The sequence below is a fragment of the Monodelphis domestica genome, chromosome 6 (genome assembly GCF_027887165.1).
Source record: "Monodelphis domestica isolate mMonDom1 chromosome 6, mMonDom1.pri, whole genome shotgun sequence".
Classification (NCBI taxonomy): Eukaryota; Metazoa; Chordata; class Mammalia; order Didelphimorphia; family Didelphidae; genus Monodelphis; species Monodelphis domestica.
This window is the reverse complement of record NC_077232.1, coordinates 74,311,373-74,331,862: the sequence shown is the minus strand read 5'-3', so window position 1 is coordinate 74,331,862 and position 20,490 is coordinate 74,311,373. Positions and strand designations below refer to the sequence as shown.

Here is a 20,490-nt window from a genome sequence, read left to right as displayed (position 1 = left end):
TCAGTGTCTTCTTAACTCTATATAGCCTGACTTCTAATCTCCTCATTCAAGGAAATCTGCTCTCCAGAGTTACTAGCTCTTAGTTGCCAAAACTTAATGGTCTTTTTTCTCTTTAAAAATAACTATTGATTTCTTCTTATATCATGTAGATTTCCACCCCTTATTCTTTCTCTTCTCCCTCTCTGGGAGCTATCTTTTATAATGAAAGATAAGAAAAGAAAAGGAGAAAAAATTTCAGCTAAATTAATATGTTGGAAAAAATTAGTATATCCTACCTTTTGCAAAGAAGTTGGGGGAGGTATCCTCTCATATCTTTTTCTTTGGGTCAAACTTGTTGTTTATACTTTTTTAACATTCATTTTCAATTGTTTGGTGTTCTTGATACTTACATTATTGTAATTGTATTTTCCTGGGTCTGCTTACTTGATTTTATGTCAGTTCAAGGAAGTCTTTCCATGCTTTTCTATATTCCTCTTGTCCATCATTAAGATTTTTATAACATTTAATATTTTATTCTATTCATGAACCACAATTTGTTTAGTCATTCCTTAGTCAATGGGTATCTACTTTGTTTCTAGTTCTTTGCTCCCACAAAAATTGCTGCTATAAATATTTGTGTGAATGTAGAATTTTTCTTTTAATAAAATTTCAAGAGGAGGTGACTGGGTTTAGTGGATAAAGCACTGGGCCTGGAGTCAGGAAGACCTGAATTCAAACCCAGCTTCAGACTCTTATTAGCTATGTGACCCCTGGTCAAGTTATTTAATTTCTGTTTGCCTTAATCTATTAGAGAAGGAAATTGTAAACCACCACAGTGTCTTTGCCAAGAAAGCCTCTGGACATGGGATCACAAAAAGTCAGACACAACTGAATGACTGAACAACAAATTTCAGGAGAGTTATATAGCACTAATGGCTGGGGGAGGAGGAGAGTTAGGAAAGCCTCCTATGGGAGGTGGAACCAGAACTAACCATTGGAAGAAGATAGAGATTTGTTGTAAGAGGCAGAGATGAGCAAGATGGATACCTTTCTCCAGGATTAGATGGTAGAAAGGGTAATAAGTAGAATAGGCCCTAGTGTGTTGGTGAGCATTAGTAATTAATATCTGTAGGCCTCAGGGCTGATCATGTCCCTCTGCTTGAGAAGCTTCAATGTCTGTTGCTTCAAAGATAAAATACTTTCGTTTGAACTTTAAAGTTCTTTAGAGTCAGGCTCCATCCTGTCTTTTTCAGACTACTTTTCCATTACTTGCTCTTAGGTCCTCTTCCTTCCAAACTGATGCAGGACACTACAATCTCCCATCTCTTCTTCCCACTATGCTTTTTAGATTCCTTAGCTTTCCTCAAGGCTAAGCTTATGTGCTACCTTCTACATGAGGCCTTTCCTGATCTTCCCAGGTATTAGTTAGTTTGTATTTTTTTTAAATTTCTTATCTGTGTACATTTTCCTGGGTAAAATAGAAGCTCTTTCAGAGCAGGGACATTTTTTTGTCTGAATATTCAGAATGCAACATAGGCCCTGATGTGTTAGCAGTGTTTATATTGAATTGAGCCTATGGCTTCTGGAAGTTCGAACTGTTGTATATATACCCTTAGCTCACTGCTCAGGAAATCATCTAGTGCTCTCTCTGTGGATGCCACCTTCCCTAGAGATGGTACCAGAATCTCCACTGACCCAAGTGTCAAATGATTATAGGGTCTCTGGTCTCTTGGCTGCTGCTGAGCAGCCAGTGGTGTGGGAAGAATATCTTCTTCAGTCTGGGTAGGCAATGGAGTAAGTATCCCTATAGAATCCAGAAGACTTCCCTACTTCTTTCTTGTGACCTCTTCAAGTGAGAATGAGGCTCTAAGATCATAGAACTGTAAATCTAGAATTGGAAGAAGCCTCAGAGGCCATCTAGTCCAACCCTCTCATTTTCCAGATTAGAAAACTAAGGTGCAGGAAGTGATTTGCCCAAGGGCACATAGATAGTAATGGTCAGAGGCTGAGGTAGCTGTGTAGACTGATCTCCTGGGAAGACAGGCCCAGAGCTCATGGGGAACATGTAACTGGAGGAGCTTCTGGTTGAGCTTTATGTGAATGTCAACATTCCTCTAGGTTTCTGCCTGCTGCCATTGATCTGGGTGAAGTGGTAGAGCCCTGGGCAAAAGGCCAGGACTTTCAAGCCAGCAAGGAAGAGAGTTAGGATGGCTGTTACTTTATTCTCCATTTCTAAATGTTTCTCTTCCAGGCAGTTTGATGGGGTCAAATAGCAGTGCCTTAGCAAGTATTTGGTTCCACTTGATGGGGTTTAGGGTAAATGTCCTTCCTTCTGCTTCCACATTTCCCTCTGCTGTGTTGATGTCAGGACCAGCTTGATACAGATTCCTGACAAGTCCTGACATGGGAGAGATCTAATAAATCCTTTTGGATTGACTCCTTTGCCTGAGTACAGACCTAGAGGGCAGAGGATTAGAAAGCATGTTTACTGAGATCTTTTGGGATAGGGGAGAGAATGCCTCTCACTTTACAAATTGGTAAACTTTGCAGATACTGAGCCTCTTCCCATCAAATGCAATGGGCCCATCCTTCTGGTAGGCTTGGGGGACTTTTCCCCCCTTGTGAGTGCCTGTCACTTTTCAGCTTTTGTAGTTCACCAGCTCTTTACATATTGCTGACAAAAAGAAAGGGTACTTACTTATTCCACTTGGAAAGTTCCTGGGCCACCAGTTGTCTCTTGTAATTGACCTGCAGTGTTATGTTGTCTTTATTTTTCCTTTCATTGTCATAAAGTCATTGTGTCCTGCTGCTTTGTTAACCCTGTTCTCTTTACTTCTCCCTCCCTTCTCAGGTTTCCTCTGTTTCTCAGGGGTCTTCCTTTTTACTCTCAATTTGAAACATTTTCTTCAGTGGTTACACTTGTTGCTCCCAATTTTTGCATCCAATTTTTTATTATTATAGATATTCCTGCTATTAATGTTTTTGTGCAAGGATATTTCCTATTCTCATTATCTTCTTCATGTCGAACTTAACTTTGGCAATGATAAGACCTCAGACAGACCCCCCTCCCTGACCTAGTTTAGCACTGTGTTTGGAAAGGGACAGTGATTTCGAGCTTCACTATCCACTTCAGGAGAAAGGGTCCCCCAGCCATTCCTGCAGAGAAGCAGTTGGAAGGGCTGTCCTTTCCTCCTGCCTCCTCTTCCCTGACTCAGGTGACGGAGTGGGGCATTAGGACCCAGAGGCTGGAAAGCTCCCTGACAAGTCTAGAGCTAGACTAGCGCAGAGTGAGGCTGCTCATCAGCTGGGCTGGCAGGATCCAGGCTCTGGGCGCAGGAATCCTTTGCTAGCCAAGGAGCTTTCTCCCCCTTGTTCTCCCTAGGCTGAGCCTGCTTGTCCCACTCCTCTGTGGGGAGTAGGAGAAATAGTGGTATTCATGGGCCTGCAGGTTTCGTTATGAATCCTGATGGCCTGGGGTCCCTAATACCCTCAGTCCAGTGTCTGATGGTCTGGGGAGAAATCGGGGAAGGAACCCAGGCAGAAGCATGGCCCAGAGCAAGAGGCATGTGTATAGCCGGGTAAGTGGGGGGTAGAATGCAGGGGTTGCCCTCAGCTGAGCCTAGGAGCTGGGGAGTAGAGGGGCGGGCTGGGCCACCTGGGCCTGCGCTCTTCTGGGCATTGTTGCTGTGGGGGGCTGGGCTGTGGGCTGTGACTATCACACCTCACAGCTTTGGGGTATTGGTAGGGAGTCCCCATAGCTTGGTATGTGTGGGGTCTTGTCAGATTCCTTCTGGGTATCTTCGCTGTACTGAAGACTGTGCCTCCGTCTCAAGTTATACCCTGTGTCTTGGCTTTGCTTAGCCTCTGGCTGTCACTGAGCCACCGGCTGCAGGCTCCAGTGGGGGCTGGGACATCATGGGGGCCCTGAGTCTGGGTAGAGTAGACTTACAATGAAGTCTTTCTTCATTGCTGCTTTGTTGCTCCTTCATCTCTCCCTGGCCTGGTCTGAGTGAGGAGAGGGCCTTGGGAGGAGAGTTGACACTATTTGCTTTTCTACCTGACTTCCATCCTCCTTCCCCCTGAGGCACTTACCCATCCCTTCAGTTCCTGTATTGTCTCCTGGGCTACCCTTGTCACTATCCACTTGCTTGGTCTTTTGGGCACCTGGGGGGTGTGGGTGAATTGGGGGTGGGGGAAGTCTGATTTCATTGTCAGTTTATACCATCAATGAACCCCTAAAGCAGCTATCCTGTTTTCTCACCTTCAGGGACTGGCTTTCTCATAAACTGAGGATCTTTGAGTGCTAGAAGTATTCCTTCCTAGGGGTTGGGAGTGGGTACACAAACAAGCCCTGCTGTCATTTATTTGGCTCGTGTCACACTATAGTTCCTGAATTCCTCTGCTGTATTGGGTTGCCCTGTTCTACAGTGTTGCTGTTGAAGCTGGGCCAGGCGTGATATGGTGTGGTATGCCCTCTGTATCCCCATGGGCTCGAGACGCTTTCCATACATTCAAAGCCTGGTTTCCCATTTCTGTTCTGTTTTCATGGTCAGCTTGTGTGTGTGTGGTCAAGCTTGTATATGTGTCTCAGGCTCTGAGATCCTGATGGCACCCTTTTTTTTTTTTTCAGATTGTCCAGTCCAGCACATATTTAGTTTCCACTAAAGACTTATTAGGGATGATAACCAGCCCATTTAGTCTACTGTATATATGTTTAGGAATAGACTTGGGATGAAAAGTGTAGCTTTTTTACTATGAGAGGAAATTTTAAGGGTTTGGTTTTTTTTTTTTCTGGAGATTCCTCTCTCCCACACTTTTACTTCTGGAGGCAGCAGGTAGAATGAGGTGGGCTGAATTGATAGAACGGGGCCTAGGACAGGGAAAGATTTATCACCTGGAAGTTGAGGATATAGTAAGGATGGGTTTGAGACTTGAAGAAAGAATAGGGATTTAGCTGTGGATGAGAGAAGCCCAGAGAGTGCCTCAATTACAGAAAAGGCAAACAATTTTGCTGGAGTTGAGATAATTAGGGAGTTGGATCTTAGTGGATCCTAGACTCCATATTTCCCTGTGATTCTGATTAGGACTAAAGTTGGGGAACACTCAAATTACTTAGTCAGTTTGAGTTATTTCCTTTCCCCACTTGGGCCACTGTCTGACAGAAAACGGCAATATGGTAACATTGGACATTTTTATTTTTTAGCAAATGTCAAATTTACTTCTAATTAGATATTCTATTAGAAATTATAAATAAGTTCTGTAAGCATTTGGAGAAGAGATATCTAGTGGGTATTGAAAGGAGTCTGGGCTTCAGGGTTTGGCCCAGACCTGTAAATATAGCTTTAGTGTGGGTGATGCACATCCTCCCTAAAATCAGCTCTCAGGTCTCCTGTCGGAATTAGTATCTGGGTCCTGCACATTTCTTATGTGCTGGTGTGATGTCTGCCTGTGAAGCAGCTGACTTGTTCTATGTCTCTTGCAGACACCAAGTGGCAGCAGGATGAGTACGGAGACAAGCAGCCGACCCCTTCGTGTGGGGTCCCGAGTGGAGGTGATCGGGAAGGGCCACCGTGGTACAGTGGCCTATGTGGGGGCCACACTTTTTGCTACAGGCAAGTGGGTAGGTGTGATCCTTGATGAAGCCAGAGGCAAGAATGATGGGACTGTCCAAGGAAGGAAGTATTTCACATGTGAGGAGGGACATGGCATCTTTGTCCGACAATCTCAGGTACTTGTGCCAATCCCCCAAGTCTCAACCTGGGAGGGAGGGTGAGCAGTGGGGAAAGGGATATGGGACAATGCCTAGTCATACTTATCATAGTGCCTGAGGCTTTTTGAGTAACAAGAGACTGAGTATGGGGAGTTCTCAGTTATTTCTGATTGAGAGATACATTCCTATTTCTTGGCCTCAGATCCAGGTATTTGAAGATGGGGCAGATACTACATCCCCAGAGACACCAGACTCCTCAGCTGCAAAAGTTCTCAAGAGAGGTACATGTCCCCTGGCTACTGTCCCCCTTTCCTTTGTGGCCGAGTCTTCATTAGCTCATTTCCTTCTCCCATCCCAGCTTCTCAGAGCTGCCTCCTCTAGGCGTCACCAGGGGTTCCTCAGTACAGTTAGGGTCATGGGCCTTGGAACCTGATTCCATTGCTGGTCTCAGCCTCCCTCCCCAATTCTTATATCCAATTCCTTCTTCCACACCTACCCTTTTCTCTTTTCCATTCTTTCTGCAGAGGCAACAGACTCAGCTGCCAAGGCCAGCAAACTGGTGAGTTGCTTGATGGGGCTTGACAGAAGGGTTAGAACCTGAGGGTTGAGGAGGGATTTTCCATATTGGATGGGAGGACCAGGGCCTGAGGAGTATGGAACTTTTATCTTTTGCTTTCTAGATGTATGTTAAAGGGGTACCAAAAAATAAAAAAATAAAGGGGTACCAAGAGGGAATCTGGATAAATCTTGGGGCCTAATTCTAGAAGAAGCTTGTGTAAGGGTTTAGGAGTGAGTTGATCAAAAGTTTCTATTATTTCTAGTAGATTCAGAAGAAAACATTGGATTGGGAGGGCCTTGATGAGGTTTGCTGGGGGAGTGGGATCAGCAGGTTGTTTGACTTAGACAGTGTGGCTCCCTATGTTGTTAGCATTAGCATGCTAGAAATGGTTTGAGGGAAGGCTGGGGTCTGGTGACATTGTTGATCAAGGGAGGGGTGTGGGACTCCTTTATTAGGGGATTTGCCTCCAATTGTGTTAATATATGTGAGGAAGACTTGCATTGAGGGAGAAGGGAGCCTTTAGTTTATCTCCTCCAGAAAGGGCATCCACTGAGGAGCTGTTCTGGGTTTTCAATACCTCCTAGCAGAGGGTGGCAGGAAATGCAAGGGTCAGGGGAAGCACTAGCCATTCCTAGATCCTTCTTGAGTCTCTTGTCACTGTGTATGTCACATGCCCTCCAGCATCTTTGGGCTGATGCAGACTCTTAGGGTTCTTGAATGTGGTGGCTTGAATGTGGGCTCTGGATTATTTAATGTCTAACTCTATCCTTTGCTGAACCCCTTCCCATGCAGCGAGGATTGAAGCCCAAGAAGGTGGTGTGTCTCCTTGTTGTGTGTCAGTGGGAGGGAGTAGGCTGGCATCATGCCTCCCTTTCCAACCATCCTGCTCTTCTGCATGTCCTCTTGATGCTGCATGCTTTTGCATGTCTTCTGGGGCCCTAGATGACCAGAGGAAAGGGCAGCCTTGATCCTTCTAGGGCTCAGCTTTCCCAGGCTTCAGGTGGTTTTTACTATAGATCTCCCCTTTTTTCTAGCCAGTTATAGACCACTTAGAGTAGGCATGATCCTAGCAGAGGCTATTGCCTTAGGTGAGGTGAAGGATTGTCCCTAAGCCATGGTTCAGGCATAGAGTACCCTCAGTCAGCCTATGCCATTAGCATGAGAGGGCTAGTTGGGCAGAGAGATAAAAGCTTCAGAGTAGGAAGAACTCTAAGCCCCTGAGCCAGAGGATTCTGGTACAGCTGTTCAAAGGATTAAATAGATGTTACCTTGAGGTTCTACCCTTTTCCCTACTAGCTCTCCTTCCTAGAGTTATGCCAGTCCTCTCCTTATCCCTTCTCGAAATTTTGGGTGCTGTGCCATTTCCTTGAACTCTGACTCATAGAAGATGTGATCCTGTCCCCTACCACTAGTCATAGGAGCTGTGCTATGCTAGGAATCTATGGAATATGTAATTCTCTTGCCTTCCAGCCTTTATCTTCCCATGGCCCACTTGGGTCCTTTGTTCCATCTGCCTTTGACCTGCATGTGCTTGTCCCTAAATCCCATGTGTACAGTGTTGTGATTCCTTCCTTGCCTGATCATTTTGGGACACACTGATGCTGCATGAGGGACTTGCCTTGAGCTCTTGGAGCTACTCACTCAGGGGGAGGAACTTGCTCTTGAGGGTGGTCATGGTATGTAGTGTGCTGGACTTCTAGCTTAGGGCCCTGCAGTTGTAACGTCTCCCCTCCATAATTATCCCAGCTGGGCTCTATCCCATCTCACTGCAGGGACCTTGAGCAGAGTGAAGAAGGGGAGCAACACCTCTGCTTGCCATCCCCAAACTTGGGGAAAGGAGGTGACTTCTCTCTGGAAGTAGCCCAGGGCTACTGAGGGAAATGAGGGTCCCTTACCCATGCTTCAGGCACAGGAGATTCAGTGGTAGATTGGAAGCCTGGTGGGGTGCCTGTATTGCCAGGGTTTCTTCTTCGCCCTTCAAAGCCCTGGGTAAAAGGATAGGAATTACTGATGGAGGACATTATCATGGAGATTAATTGTCTCCTGTTTCTACCAGATGTCCTTTATGCCTGTCCTAGTTGGGTGAGGGCTGGGGGGTGGGGCGATTTCTTTGTGGATGGATGGGGGAATTCTAATCTCCTTAATCAATTGTGTATCATAGGTGGTAGTGTCCTTGGGACACTGAACTTTAGAATGTGTGTGAATGTGTATGAAAGAAACACAAAGAGAAGGAGACACTGGGGGAGGGGTTTGGAGAGGGAAACACTGTGTGTATGTGTGTGGTGGTGCATGTGTGTGATGTATGTATATGTATGTGTGTCATGTGTCTATGTATATGTCCACTGCTATGTACATGTTTTGTGTTATGTATGCGTTACACCTTGTAGTGTGTATATGTGGTGTGCATGTGTGTTGGTTTTTTGTGCTATGTATTGTGTGTATTGTGCTGGCATGTGTAATGTATGTTGTGTGCACATGTGTATTGTGTCTGTTTTATGTGTGTATGTGTGTTGTATGTGTTTGGTGTATGATGTATTGCTGTATGATGTGCTGTGTGTGTGGATGTGTGCTATATACATTGTGGTGGATATATATGTGTTATGTTGTGTTGTGTGCCGTGTACTTTGTGCACAAATGTGGTGTTTTGTGTTATGCATGTCATACATGTTGCACAGGTCTAGAATGACGGGCACATTGTTCTGTGTGCACCGGCATGTACTGCCATGTGTGCTTGTTACGTGTTTGCACACGTGTATTGTATGTTTGTGTTGTTGTGTCGTATGTGTTTGACACACATGCAGGGTGTGGCGTGCTGCGTTGCCATGTGTGGCATGCCATGTGTGTGTTGGGTGTCATGTATACTTGTGTCGTGCATGGTGTGTGTGTGTGTGTGTGTGTGTGTGTGTGTGTGTGTGTGTGTTTGTGTGTTGGGGTGGGGGAGGAGCAGCAGAGACCAGCAGCCAGGGTGCAGCTCAGACTGTGGGAGGGAACTCTGGACTCCCCAGAAGAGGGCAGCCGTAGTGATGGTGATGGTGATGGTGACGGTGATGGTGATGGTGACAGAGGGTACCATAGTCCCTGCCTGGTCCTGGCGCTGAGCCCCTGGGGAGAAGTTGGGCCTCTCTGGTTCTGGGCTGTGGCTGAAGCCAAAGCCTGCGGGTTGGGATGCTGCTAGGAGTGGATGCTGTGCTGGGCGGTCCAGGGGGAGGAGCCTGGGGAGCCCTGGGTGTTGCTAGGTGACTGAGGAACCATCTCCCTCCCCCACCCGTGCAGAGTCTTGGAGGGCGGGTCCGATGACATCACGAGGAGCTAGAATCCAGGGCTGGGTGCAGCTGGTCAGAAGCTGAGATCCTGGGATCTGCATTTACCTAAGATGTCGAGCTGGGCCAGGCTCTACTCCTGATCCCTGCACAGAGCTGCAAAAGAACAGGGTCGGGGTGGGGGTGGGCCTCGGGGCCATGAAGCCCCAGAGTTCCTAGCTCTTTGGAGGCTTCACAGCAACCGGGGCTGGGAAGATGAGGCTGCATTGTTGGAATTTGATGCGCTAACCTCCTCTTTCCGCTGGTCCCCTTCTGCCCGGCCTGCCTCTCTCACTCCCCCCCTCCCTCCATTCTCCATCCTCCCACCATCTCTGTCCTCTCTCCGGCCATCTTTCCTCGGTCCCTCTGTTTGTTTCTGTGTCTCTGTCTTTGGTTTTCTGCAATGATGAGACAGGCTCCGACTACCCGAAAGGTACTCACCCCCTTTCCCATTGGCCCTGGCCTTGGGCACTGTGGTTACCTAGGGGTCGGCATTGCTGCTGCTGCTGCTGCTACTGCTATTGCTTTTGCTGCTGCTGCTGCTGCCACCGCCACCACCGTCACCACCACCACCACCACCACTGCTGCTGCTGCTGCAAGTTACTGGCTCCGTCAGCCTGCCATGGGGGTGGGGGAGGTGGGGAAGGAGTGGGGAGGGTTCAGCATCACCTGTCACCTTCATCCTCAGCTGGCTTTGGCTTTCACTGGGATTTGTGGATCTGTGTGTCCCTGGGGTTGTTCCCTCCCAACCCCCACTCCTCCGCCGTGTGCATGGGGCTGAGCTTCAGGCTAGGGGTGGCTGTGGCTGTGGCTGTTGGCTTTAAGAAAGTTGCCTGTTATTAGGGGAGCCTAGGCAGGGGGTTGCTTTAAGTCTTCTGTAGGCGCTTGCTGGGATTTAATTCTTACCCTGGAGGTTATAAGCTTACAAGGTTTCCCTCTCTTCCACCTTCCAGTTTCAGTAGGGGTGCTGCCTTAGCTAGGAAGAGAGCCGAGTTCTTGTTTATCCTCTGTGACCCTGAGTTGTAGAGATAGGAAATAGCCAGAGAGAAGTATCTCCTTGGCTCTAGAGGCCCCTCAGAACAGACCTTTAGCTGGGGTCTGGTCTGGGGACTGGGTTGGGGGTGGCACTTAAAGAAAGAATTTGGAAATAGAATTGTTGTATGGCATTCTCCTATTGAGACTTGGGTTTAGTATGCAATTTCCCATTCCTGATGATTTGTGGGGTTTAGGGATCTGATTTAAGGGAAGAGCCCTTTTAGAGAGACTTCTCTTTCCCTTTTCTCTTTTTTCCCCTTCTGCTTCCCCTCCCCCCCCCCCCCAATTCTGCAGCTGGGGCCACCTCGCTGAGCTCAGTGCTTCTGGCTAATTCATTATTTATGGTCTTGATACCTGAGCCCTCTGGTATAGTGGGGAGCAGGGCTGGATGGGACCTTGAGGGGGCAAGTTATTCTTCTAGACTCACTAGAGTGCCTGAGACAGATATCCTAGGGCCATACCTCAGCAGATCTGATTTCTAGGGGGCCTCTCCAGCCTAGCCCTTGACCCCTATATCTTGGGAAAAGGAAGAGAAGGACACTGGTAGGCACTAGGTTCTGCAGCTAGGATCAGAGAGGGCTTGGTTTCCATGACTGAGAGCACGTCTAAATAGCTGGGTCTTAGGGGACCTGGTCTCTGAGGCCTCCTTCACCACCTGCTGCCTCTTTCCTTTGTGGCTGGCTGAGGTTACGGAGGAAACTGGGTCTTTTAGGCCATGACTGGGGTTCTTTGGCCTGCTGGGTTGGGTGAGGGGAGGACTTGGAACACAGTTGGGGACCAAAGGGGAAGGTGGTATTCCTTGGGGGAGGAGAAGGGAGGGGAGTGGTCATCTAACAGTGGTCCTGTCCCTGTTTCCTCTCCCACTCTCTCCACTGCTCCTGCCGCTGTCTGTCTCTGCTCCTGTCTCTTGCTCTCCTGAATATCTCTGTTCTGCCTCCTGTTTCCTGGCCAGACTACCACCCGCCGGCCCAAGGTGAGAGAGAACCAGAGACCTCTTATGGGGTCCCTGCTATTTTGTGTATATTGTGTGTGTGTGTGTGTGTGTGTGTGTGTGTGAACACTGTGTGTTCATGCATTTATGCTATGCCAGGACATGTGTGTATATGCATTTAATAATATGTGATTAGGAGACAAGACAGTTGCAACAAAAGACTGAGGACATTTACTATGTATGTTACTCACCAAAACTGAGCCTCAGTTTCCTTATCTATAAAATGAGGTTGGAAAGATGATGTCTACGATCTCTTTCACTTCTGACAGCATCTACATCCATTTCTGAGATAATTGGCACCCAAGGTTGTAGAGGAAATAGTGATCACTCACTCAGGGCCTAGAGTTAACTGGGGCATACTTCCTGGAAGAGGACTATTTGAGATGGTTAGCCAAGATGCCCTCAGCCTGAGCTTCTTTACTTTGTGTGTCATGGACCCCTTTGGCACCCTGGGAAAGTAGCCTATGGACCTCTTCTGAAAAGAATGTTTTTAAATTCATAAAATAAAATACATAGGATTAAAAGGAAGCTTATCATATTGCAATAGTGATCAAAATATATTTAACAAACAAATAAATTCATGGATCCTAGCTTAAGAATTCCTTCTCTAGACAAGAGGGAAAAGGATATGACTGTTATAAGAGACTTTACAGGCTATGAGGAGTGGAGAGGAGAGGTAGCTGTCCTTGTATACAGCCATGTGTTCCTATGTCCCTGTGTACCTCTCTGTGTGATTAAGATATACTCTCTGTGCCTATCATGAGCCTTGAGAAGTTCTTGTGGGGAGGGGAGGGAGGAATGGAGGGATGGATGTTCCTCTGATGTTCTTCTTAAAAGGTAGGGATGGGCTATCTGTGTATACCTATGACTTATCCTATGTTCCTATAGTACATGTTTGTGTGTGACAGTATATGGCCCAATCTATTGGTCCATGTATGACAGCATCTGTTGTATGTTCATGTGGATATCATCATGTGACTTATATCTCTGTGACAAGCTCAAATATCCATGTATGGTCCAACCTTAGTGCCAGTGACTGTGTATGCCTTTGTATTCATATACAGGAAGGAAGGAATACCCTATTTGCCTCCCCTTTTTTCCCCGTCCCCTGCTTTGCACACAGGTCTTGAGACTCTCTCCCTAGGGGAACAGAATTCCCTGTGGCTTCTTCCTGTCCTTATCATCTTCTCTCCTCCCTCTACTATTTAAGCTAAGTAGCCCTTAGCTGAGCTAGTTGTATCTCCTATTCATAATAATAATTGGCTACCATTTGAATACCAGTGCTATTAGATCTAGGAAGATGGCACCAGTGAGCCCAGCAGCCAATTTAGATCCAAAAGACCTTAATCCAGTCAGGCTAAATTTGATAGGGGTAAATGTATGCCCTATAGTGAAATTTGGTTGATTGACTTTACAAGTGTAGGATGAGAAAGGCCTCATTAGATGATCTTCAATGGATTGAATAATTTAGTGGTCTGCAAACTCAATATAAATTAGAACTGATATGGTAGCCAAAAAACCAACATGGTCTTAGACTGCTTGCTTAATATCCAGATTGAGGAATGTTTGATGGTTCCACTGTACTCTGTTCTGGCCAGGCTCTATTTGGATTACTGAGTTCACTTGGACCTTTCATGCCTTATGAAGATTGGCTTAACTAATTGTGGATATTTAGTCTGGTGAAAAGAATTCAACAAACATTGACTCCTAGGCACTATGTTAAGTGTTAGGGAGATAAAACCAAAAGTGAAAAAACCTTCAAGTTTCAAGAGTTCAAGAGAAAAATAAAGGTTTGATGTTTATATTTGGGAATCAGCTATTTAGAAATGATGGTGGAATTGTGGAAGCTGATGAAGTCAGAGAGAAGAAAGAGAAAAATATATTCTATTGGAGGAAAATATAGACTGAAAAATCAATACAAAATAAGTGTAGAACTTTTTTTCAGTTTTGGGTTGGGGGAGCCTTAACACCTTTGGAAATCAGGCAAGACCTTTCCATCTGGGTTTCAAGGGATTGGGGTGAGGAGGAAGAGCATCCTAAACACTAGGGACAGCATGGAACATCTGATGTATAGGACAGTTTGGTTAGGAGAGCATGTGAAAGGGGCTAAATGCAACTAGCTAAATAGTGGGGTGACAGACTGGGAAGATCTTTCATTGTCTAGTGGAGGAATTTACATTTTATCTACAAGCAATGGGGAGCCAATGAAGCTTCTCGAAAATATTGTATGTTGGGACAGTTAGGTGGCTTACTGGATAGAATGTCAAGCCTAGAGACAGAAGGTCTGACCTCAGATACTTCCTAGCTTTGTGACCCTAGGGAAAGTCACATAATCCTAGTTGCCTAGCCCTTGCCATTCTTCTGCCTAGAACTAATATTTAGAATTGATTCTAAGACAGAAGTTATAAGGTTTTTTTAAAAGGAGGAATTTTAAAAATTTAAATTAAAAAAAATATTGTAGGTTTTAGAACCTTTTAGTCTAGTTCAGGCTGGGGAATAATATGGTCAGACTTAATAACTAATTGGATTTAAGGGATTAGACAGAATGAGGAGTTGAAGATGCTTCTTAAATTTTGAACCTCAGTGACTAGAGGGGTAGTGGTGCTCACAGAAATAGGAAAGTTCAGAAGGTCAGGTGAGGGAGGAGGAAGAAAGGCCATGAATCCCGTTTTAAATATGCACAGTTTAAGACTTTTGCAGCAAGATGGAGATGTCCAGCAGGCCTTTGGTGATGTTGATGAGTTCAAGAGAGAGATATGGGCTTGATGTTTAGATTTGGGAATAAGCTATTTAGAAATTATAGTGGAATTATGGAAGCTGATGAAGTCACAGGGTGGGGTGGGGGAGAAGAGAAGGATCAAGCACTGACAGAGGAGGTAGCACATTGATGATAACCCTGTAAAGTTGGCTAAGGAATGGTTAGGGAGGTGGAGGACTTGGATGGAAGCAAGAGGTGATGGACAGCACCAAATCATACAAAGAGATCAAGAAAAATAAGAACTGAGAAAAAGCCATTGAATTTATTGACAAGGTGATCATTGGTGACCTTGTTGAGGAGCTGGAGCTCAGTGGTAGGTTTAAAAACTAAAGGACAAGGGATTGAGAAGTGAGTTGGAGGTGGGAAAGTGGAGGTAACAAATGTAGACATGCTTTTTCTGATAGTTTAGTTATGAAATGAAGACTAGATATATTAGTTTAAGTGTAGGGGGTAAGGTCAAGTGAAGGTTTTCGGAACAGGGAATATGGGAGAGCTGGGGACATTGGTAGAAAGCAGAAAAGGATCCAGTAGACGAAATACTGAAAACTAGAGGGAGATTTCATGTTTGAAAGGACCAGCTCTTAAAGGAGACAGGAAGAGAGCAAAGGCATGAGTAAAATGATCAGTTTTGACAAGGAGTAGGCCTATCTTTTCTCTGAGATTGGAGTAAAGAGAAGACTTGGGAGAGCCATGTTTCTTATCTTCAAGTATTTTACAGAACCATGTAATCTCAGAGTTGGAAAAGACCAGAGAAAAATCCAGTCCCACCAGGACTAAACAGTCCCCTCCACAATATACTCAACAACTGGCCATCCATTTCTTGCTTGAGGACCACCAATTAGGAGGGAATCCACTATTTGGGGGGTAGTCCATTCCAATTTTGCATAGCTCTAAAACAGTACAAAATTTTTCTTCTAGTTTTCTTTTTTTCTCTACCATATTTTATTTTATTTATTTTATTTTTATTTCGAATATTTTTTTCATGGTTACCATTTGTTATTTTCTAGAACTGTAGCCCCCTGCTATTCTTTAGGCTCTTTCAGAGATCATTGCCTTTTTTTGACAATGTTCCAAGATGTAGTTCATATGGTCTTTGGTGACATACTCAGCAGGAGCTGGATGTTAGCCTCCCGTTAGATTTCTCTATTGAGACCTTTCTAGACCAGTGACCCTTTGTAGATGAGGGATTAGACTTGTTCTTGGCCTCAGGACAGAACTTGGGAGTAATGGGTGACAGTTTTAGAGAGACATTTCATTTTACTCAAAGGGAAAAACACCTTAACTAGAGCTGCCTAAAAGTGGAACGGCTGTTTTGGGAGGTGATGAGTTCTTCCATCACTGGAGGTTTTTGGATGGAAGCTGAATGACCATTTGTCAGGGGCCATTGGACAATGGTATAGGACTGGAGGATCTTTGAGGTCTTTTCCAATTCTCAGATTTTGTAGTTTTGTCTATGTGTATGACTGTGTATGTGTGGCCATGTATGATTATGTTTGTGACTCATCATATGTCTATGTGACTGTGTATGTACCTGTCTGTCTGTGTGATTAATTGTTGTGTGAGTTGGCTCAGGAGGAAAGAATGAGGGAAATGTGGTGGCCAAGACTGTGTTTGGATCCAAGGGACAAGGAAGGAGTCAAAAGTCCATCTCTATGGAAGCTAGAGTTTGCCCTGAAAGGAGGAAAGGATATATCGACATCAGCTGTGCCTCTGCTAGCATGACCTTCCTCATCACTGAAATGTTTCTTATGGTGGGGGAGGAGTGTTGAGCCTAGGAAGGAAGGACCTTAGTACTCCAAGATAAAGCCTTAGGCTTGGGAGGAAAGGTTGGAGTGCGGCTATTATTGATCATTTCCAGGACAGTTGAGAAATTGTTCCAAGGCATACTTTTTCAGTTTTGGGGAAAGAAGAAGGTGGTGACTAGATCAAATAATGTCTGGTCCATTTTTTAGGTCTTCATGGGGGAGAAAGGAAGGGTATATTATGTTAAATTAGATGCCAAGGACTTAGAATTAGAAGGCTTATTTTCAAGTCCTAGCCATTAAGATTAATCCTAACTTCTTCAGACCTCAGTTCCTCTATCTGAAAAATGGGATGTATTTAATACCTATACTACCTACCTCACAGGGGTGTTGTGAGGAAATCTTGAAGTACTATAGATATATGTGCTATTATAATATCTGAGTACCAAGTCAGTGAAAGGGGGCCAAGCCCATGAATGACTTACAACTTTCTTCCCCTATGATCTCAGAACCAGGAATATGTCTCAGGTCAAACAATACCCAGACTAATTATTACAATAACAATGGGGGCCTTGTCTTCTTGCCCCCCTCCTCCCTTTCAGAATCAGACTGAGAGTCTAAACATAGTCAGGAAAGCTTGGCTAAATCTCCATAGGGTAAAAGGAGAGCTGAGACTTGGGCTTGCTCTTGACCCTGCCCCATTGAGGAGGAGAGCATCAGTGGAGTGAGCCACCATTGGTCCCTTACTGACAATTGAGGCCTCTTTCAGAGCTGCTTATAGGTTGAGGAAGATTGTGGGACCCCAAGGGGCATTTCTTATAGTTTTAAGTCTTAACTGTTCTCTTCCCTTATTATACTTTTTCCCTTTACCCTATTCCAATGCCTTCTTCCCCTCCCCCCTTTTCACTTTGTCTTTCAGATCTCTGAGTGTTACTGCCCAGCTCTCTCCCTGCCCTTTACAGTGGGTTTCTCTTTGACTTGATGACCAATGTTTCTTTCTCTCTTTCCTTCTACACCAATGCAGCCTGCCCGTCCTACCAGCTCAGGGGCATCGGGGGCTGGTGGCCCTGCAGGCCCCTCAGGTTCAGCCTCTGCCTCAGCCTCCACTGGGGAGATGAGCAGCAGTGAACCCAGCACCCCAGCACAGACACCCTTGGCAGCCCCCATCATCCCCACGCCCTCGCTCACCTCCCCTGGGGCAGCTCCCCCATTGCCTTCCCCTTCCAAGGTAAGGCCTGGTGCATGGGAGAAAACTGTTCTACTGAGGGACCCAGGACTTTCTCCAGGCCCTCTAGAAGCACAGAGCTGGCTTTAGGTGACCGTGGATACAGTGCTTTCCTGCTGCTCTTGGCTTATAGTCCCCCTTCGCCATCTCAGCATCCTTCACACTATTGGTAATCTTCAATCCAGTGGCAGTTTCCTCCCCAGATGCATGTTTATGGGGAAGGAGAACAAGGATCCCCTTTCTTCTCACCAGATGCTGGAGCAGTATAGATCCTAGTCCCTCGTGCTGAGGCTGGGTACATGACGTCTCCTACAGGATCACTGATTCCTTGGGTATCTCTCTACTACCAAGGGGAGAGGCTTCGAGATTGTGTTCCCTCCCCTAGAGATGGTTTGATATATGGCTGGGATCCTGGCCCCTTCCCCTCCAGGCTAGCAGAGCTTCTTGGTCAAGTTGAGAGCTGTGGGTGGGGGGAGTGCACCCAGTAAAGGGAGCCTGTGGCTTATTCCCAGGAAGAGGAAGGGCTGAGGGTCCAGGTGCGTGACTTGGAGGAAAAGCTAGAGACTCTCAGGCTGAAACGTGCAGAAGACAAGGCTAAACTAAAAGAACTTGAGAAGCACAAGATCCAGCTGGAGCAGGTGCAGGAATGGAAGAGCAAGATGCAAGAGCAGCAGGCCGACCTGCAGCGGAAACTCAAGGAAGCACGGAAGGTAGGGGCTGGCTCAGCCAGGCAGGGCCCATTCTGTCTGGCTGGGCAGTGGGGGTGGAGGGAAGGGACTGGGAGCAAATAGTCCAAGGTTCTAGAATAAAAGAGGTGAGGCACATTCTTAGAGGGAAATCCTAAGACCTCCAAATGGGACTGCACCCCCATCTACTTTCCCAGGAAGCAAAAGATGCTTTGGAGGCAAAAGAACGCTACATGGAGGAGATGGCTGACACGGCTGATGCTATAGAAATGGCCACTCTGGACAAGGAGATGGCCGAGGAGCGGGCAGAGTCCTTGCAGCAGGAGGTGGAGGCTTTGAAGGAGCGTTTGGAAGAGCTTACCACTGACCTAGAGATCCTCAAGGCTGAAATCGAGGAGAAGGGTAAGGGAGAGGAGAACTGCCTAAGACCTGGGAGTCTGCACATCAGGAAGGTAGAAGGAAGGTTTTGGGCATGGGGGCAGTGTTGCTGACTGAGGCCAGGCAGTCAGTGATCTGTATCTTCCCTTAGGTTCTGATGGAGCTGCATCTAGTTACCAGCTCAAGCAGCTAGAGGAACAGAATGCCCGGCTCAAGGATGCTTTGGTGAGGTAGGGCTGCAGTGTTATTCCTGCCCCCAGCATTCTCCTAGGATCCTGCTGGGAGGTGCCTTGCCTCTTATGCTGTGTGTAATGCCTCCCACCCCTTCCTCCAGAATGCGAGACCTATCGGCCTCCGAGAAGCAGGAGCACATCAAACTTCAGAAGCTCATGGAGAAGAAAAATGTAGAGCTGGAAGCAGTAAGGCAGCAGCGTGAACGCCTTCAGGAGGAGCTGGGCCAGGCGGAGCGAACCATCGATGAGCTTAAGGAGCAGGTGAGGCCCGAGAGGGGCTCAGACTTAGAGACAGAAGAAGGTCCTCCCTGGTCCTGTAGAAGCATTTTACTGATAAGGAAACTAAGGCTGAAAGAGATTCAGGATCTTAGTCATGGTCACTCAAATAGTACACAGCAGGCCGGGATTTGATCCTTGATGTGGTGATCTTCTCTGCTGGCCAGGGGTGCACCAGCACCAATATTCCACACTAAGCCCTACAGGCTTTTCTTGTGGTTTCTATGTTTGGGTGCCCAGCCTAAGCATAGTAGGGACTTAATAATGGATGCTGAATTCAGGTGAATTGAGCCCACATTATGTGCAGTGTCCAGTGAGGTTAGGTACTTGGGGGACAGTGAGGGAGCATCTTCCCAAATGGCCAGCCAAGATGTTGGCCATTATGTGTATGCCTTCTGAGGATCTAACAGGAAAGGTCAGGCCTGGACACATATAGTTATGGAAGTATCTTTAACTCCCCACCTACAATACTATAGGTGGATGCAGCCTTGGGAGCAGAAGAAATGGTGGAGACACTGACGGACAGGAACCTGAACCTGGAGGAAAAAGTTCGGGAGTTGCGGGAGACTGTAGGAGACCTGGTGAGAGGAGGAAAGGGGCTGGACTTCTGCTCTGCCCATTCCACAACCTCTCCTGGGAGCCCTTCCTTGATTTTGGCTTCTTACTCCATCCAGAAATCCAGACACTGTAGGAGGAGCTGGTGAAAAGGATGCCTCCTGCTCTGGCTTTCCCACCAGGCATTGAGGCTAACTTTAGAGAGTTTGTCCTTGTTTCCTGCTGACTCCAAACCCTGAGGGAGACATCTGGGAGGGGATCCCTGATTTCTATTTAACTCAACCCTCAGAAACCTTGGGTGTATCTCTGGCCCTTGACCCTCAGTGTTCCACACTGCCTGTGTCTCCCAGGAAGCTATGAATGAGATGAATGATGAGCTACAGGAGAATGCCCGGGAGACAGAGCTTGAGCTTCGGGAGCAGCTGGACATGGCAGGGGCTCGAGTGAGAGAGGCCCAGAAGCGTGTAGAGGCTGCTCAGGAGACAGTTGCTGACTACCAGCAGACTATAAAGAAATACCGACAGCTGACTGCCCATCTGCAGGTACCCCCCTCCCCTGGTGCGTGCAGCCACCCACGTACCCTCTCATACACAGACACACTCCCACCATGGAAATGGCCTGGATAGACCAAGCTTCTTCTATTCTCTTTCTTCAAAATTCCCTGCCTTTGTTCATAGTCTGTCCTTGCTTCCCCAGGATGTGAATAGAGAACTGACAAACCAGCAGGAAGCCTCAGTGGAGAGGCAGCAGCAGCCACCTCCTGAGACCTTTGACTTCAAGATTAAGTTCGCTGAGACCAAGGCCCATGCCAAGGTTGGTGTTGGATTTAGGAGTGAAAGACGCTGATATCCTCGGCCTATTGGGAGGCCACAAGAAGAAAGGGCTGGCCTGGTGTTGACAATGAGAAGAATTTGACCATGCTTTGTCCCTCCATTAGCTGTGGCCCATGTGTGACCTCAGGGGTGACACTTGGCTGGTTTGGATGGACTTGAGGTTAGGGAAGTCTCTAGCCCAGGGAGGCCTATGAATCCCTAAATTGTTTCTCTGCTTTGCTGTCACCCTCT

General features: G+C 46.7%; 1 protein-coding gene across 29 annotated transcripts in view; it reads left to right on the top strand.

Annotated features, from left to right (window-relative positions):
• The window catches only part of DCTN1 (dynactin subunit 1), a 39,864-nt gene that overhangs the window by 9,299 nt on the left and 10,075 nt on the right, over positions 1–20,490 (top strand). For 7 of the 29 annotated variants that reach the window (XM_056803611.1, XM_056803600.1, XM_056803599.1 and 4 more), the window contains 14 exons: positions 5,462–5,707; positions 5,892–5,970; positions 6,214–6,248; positions 7,041–7,061; positions 9,963–9,980; positions 11,535–11,555; positions 17,098–17,301; positions 17,811–18,008; positions 18,182–18,386; positions 18,514–18,592; positions 18,697–18,856; positions 19,348–19,452; positions 19,777–19,968; positions 20,123–20,239. In XM_056803611.1, the coding sequence (XP_056659589.1) occupies positions 5,480–5,707; positions 5,892–5,970; positions 6,214–6,248; positions 7,041–7,061; positions 9,963–9,980; positions 11,535–11,555; positions 17,098–17,301; positions 17,811–18,008; positions 18,182–18,386; positions 18,514–18,592; positions 18,697–18,856; positions 19,348–19,452; positions 19,777–19,968; positions 20,123–20,239 (1,662 nt within the window). In that variant the 5' untranslated portion in view covers positions 5,462–5,479. Of the gene's footprint in view, positions 1–3,218; positions 3,558–5,461; positions 5,708–5,891; positions 5,971–6,213; positions 6,249–7,040; positions 7,062–9,935; positions 9,981–11,534; positions 11,556–17,097; positions 17,302–17,810; positions 18,009–18,181; positions 18,387–18,513; positions 18,593–18,696; positions 18,857–19,347; positions 19,453–19,776; positions 19,969–20,122; positions 20,240–20,490 lie in introns of those variants that run through there. The other 22 variants (XM_056803608.1, XM_056803604.1, XM_056803617.1 and 19 more) reach the window with 15 other exon arrangements.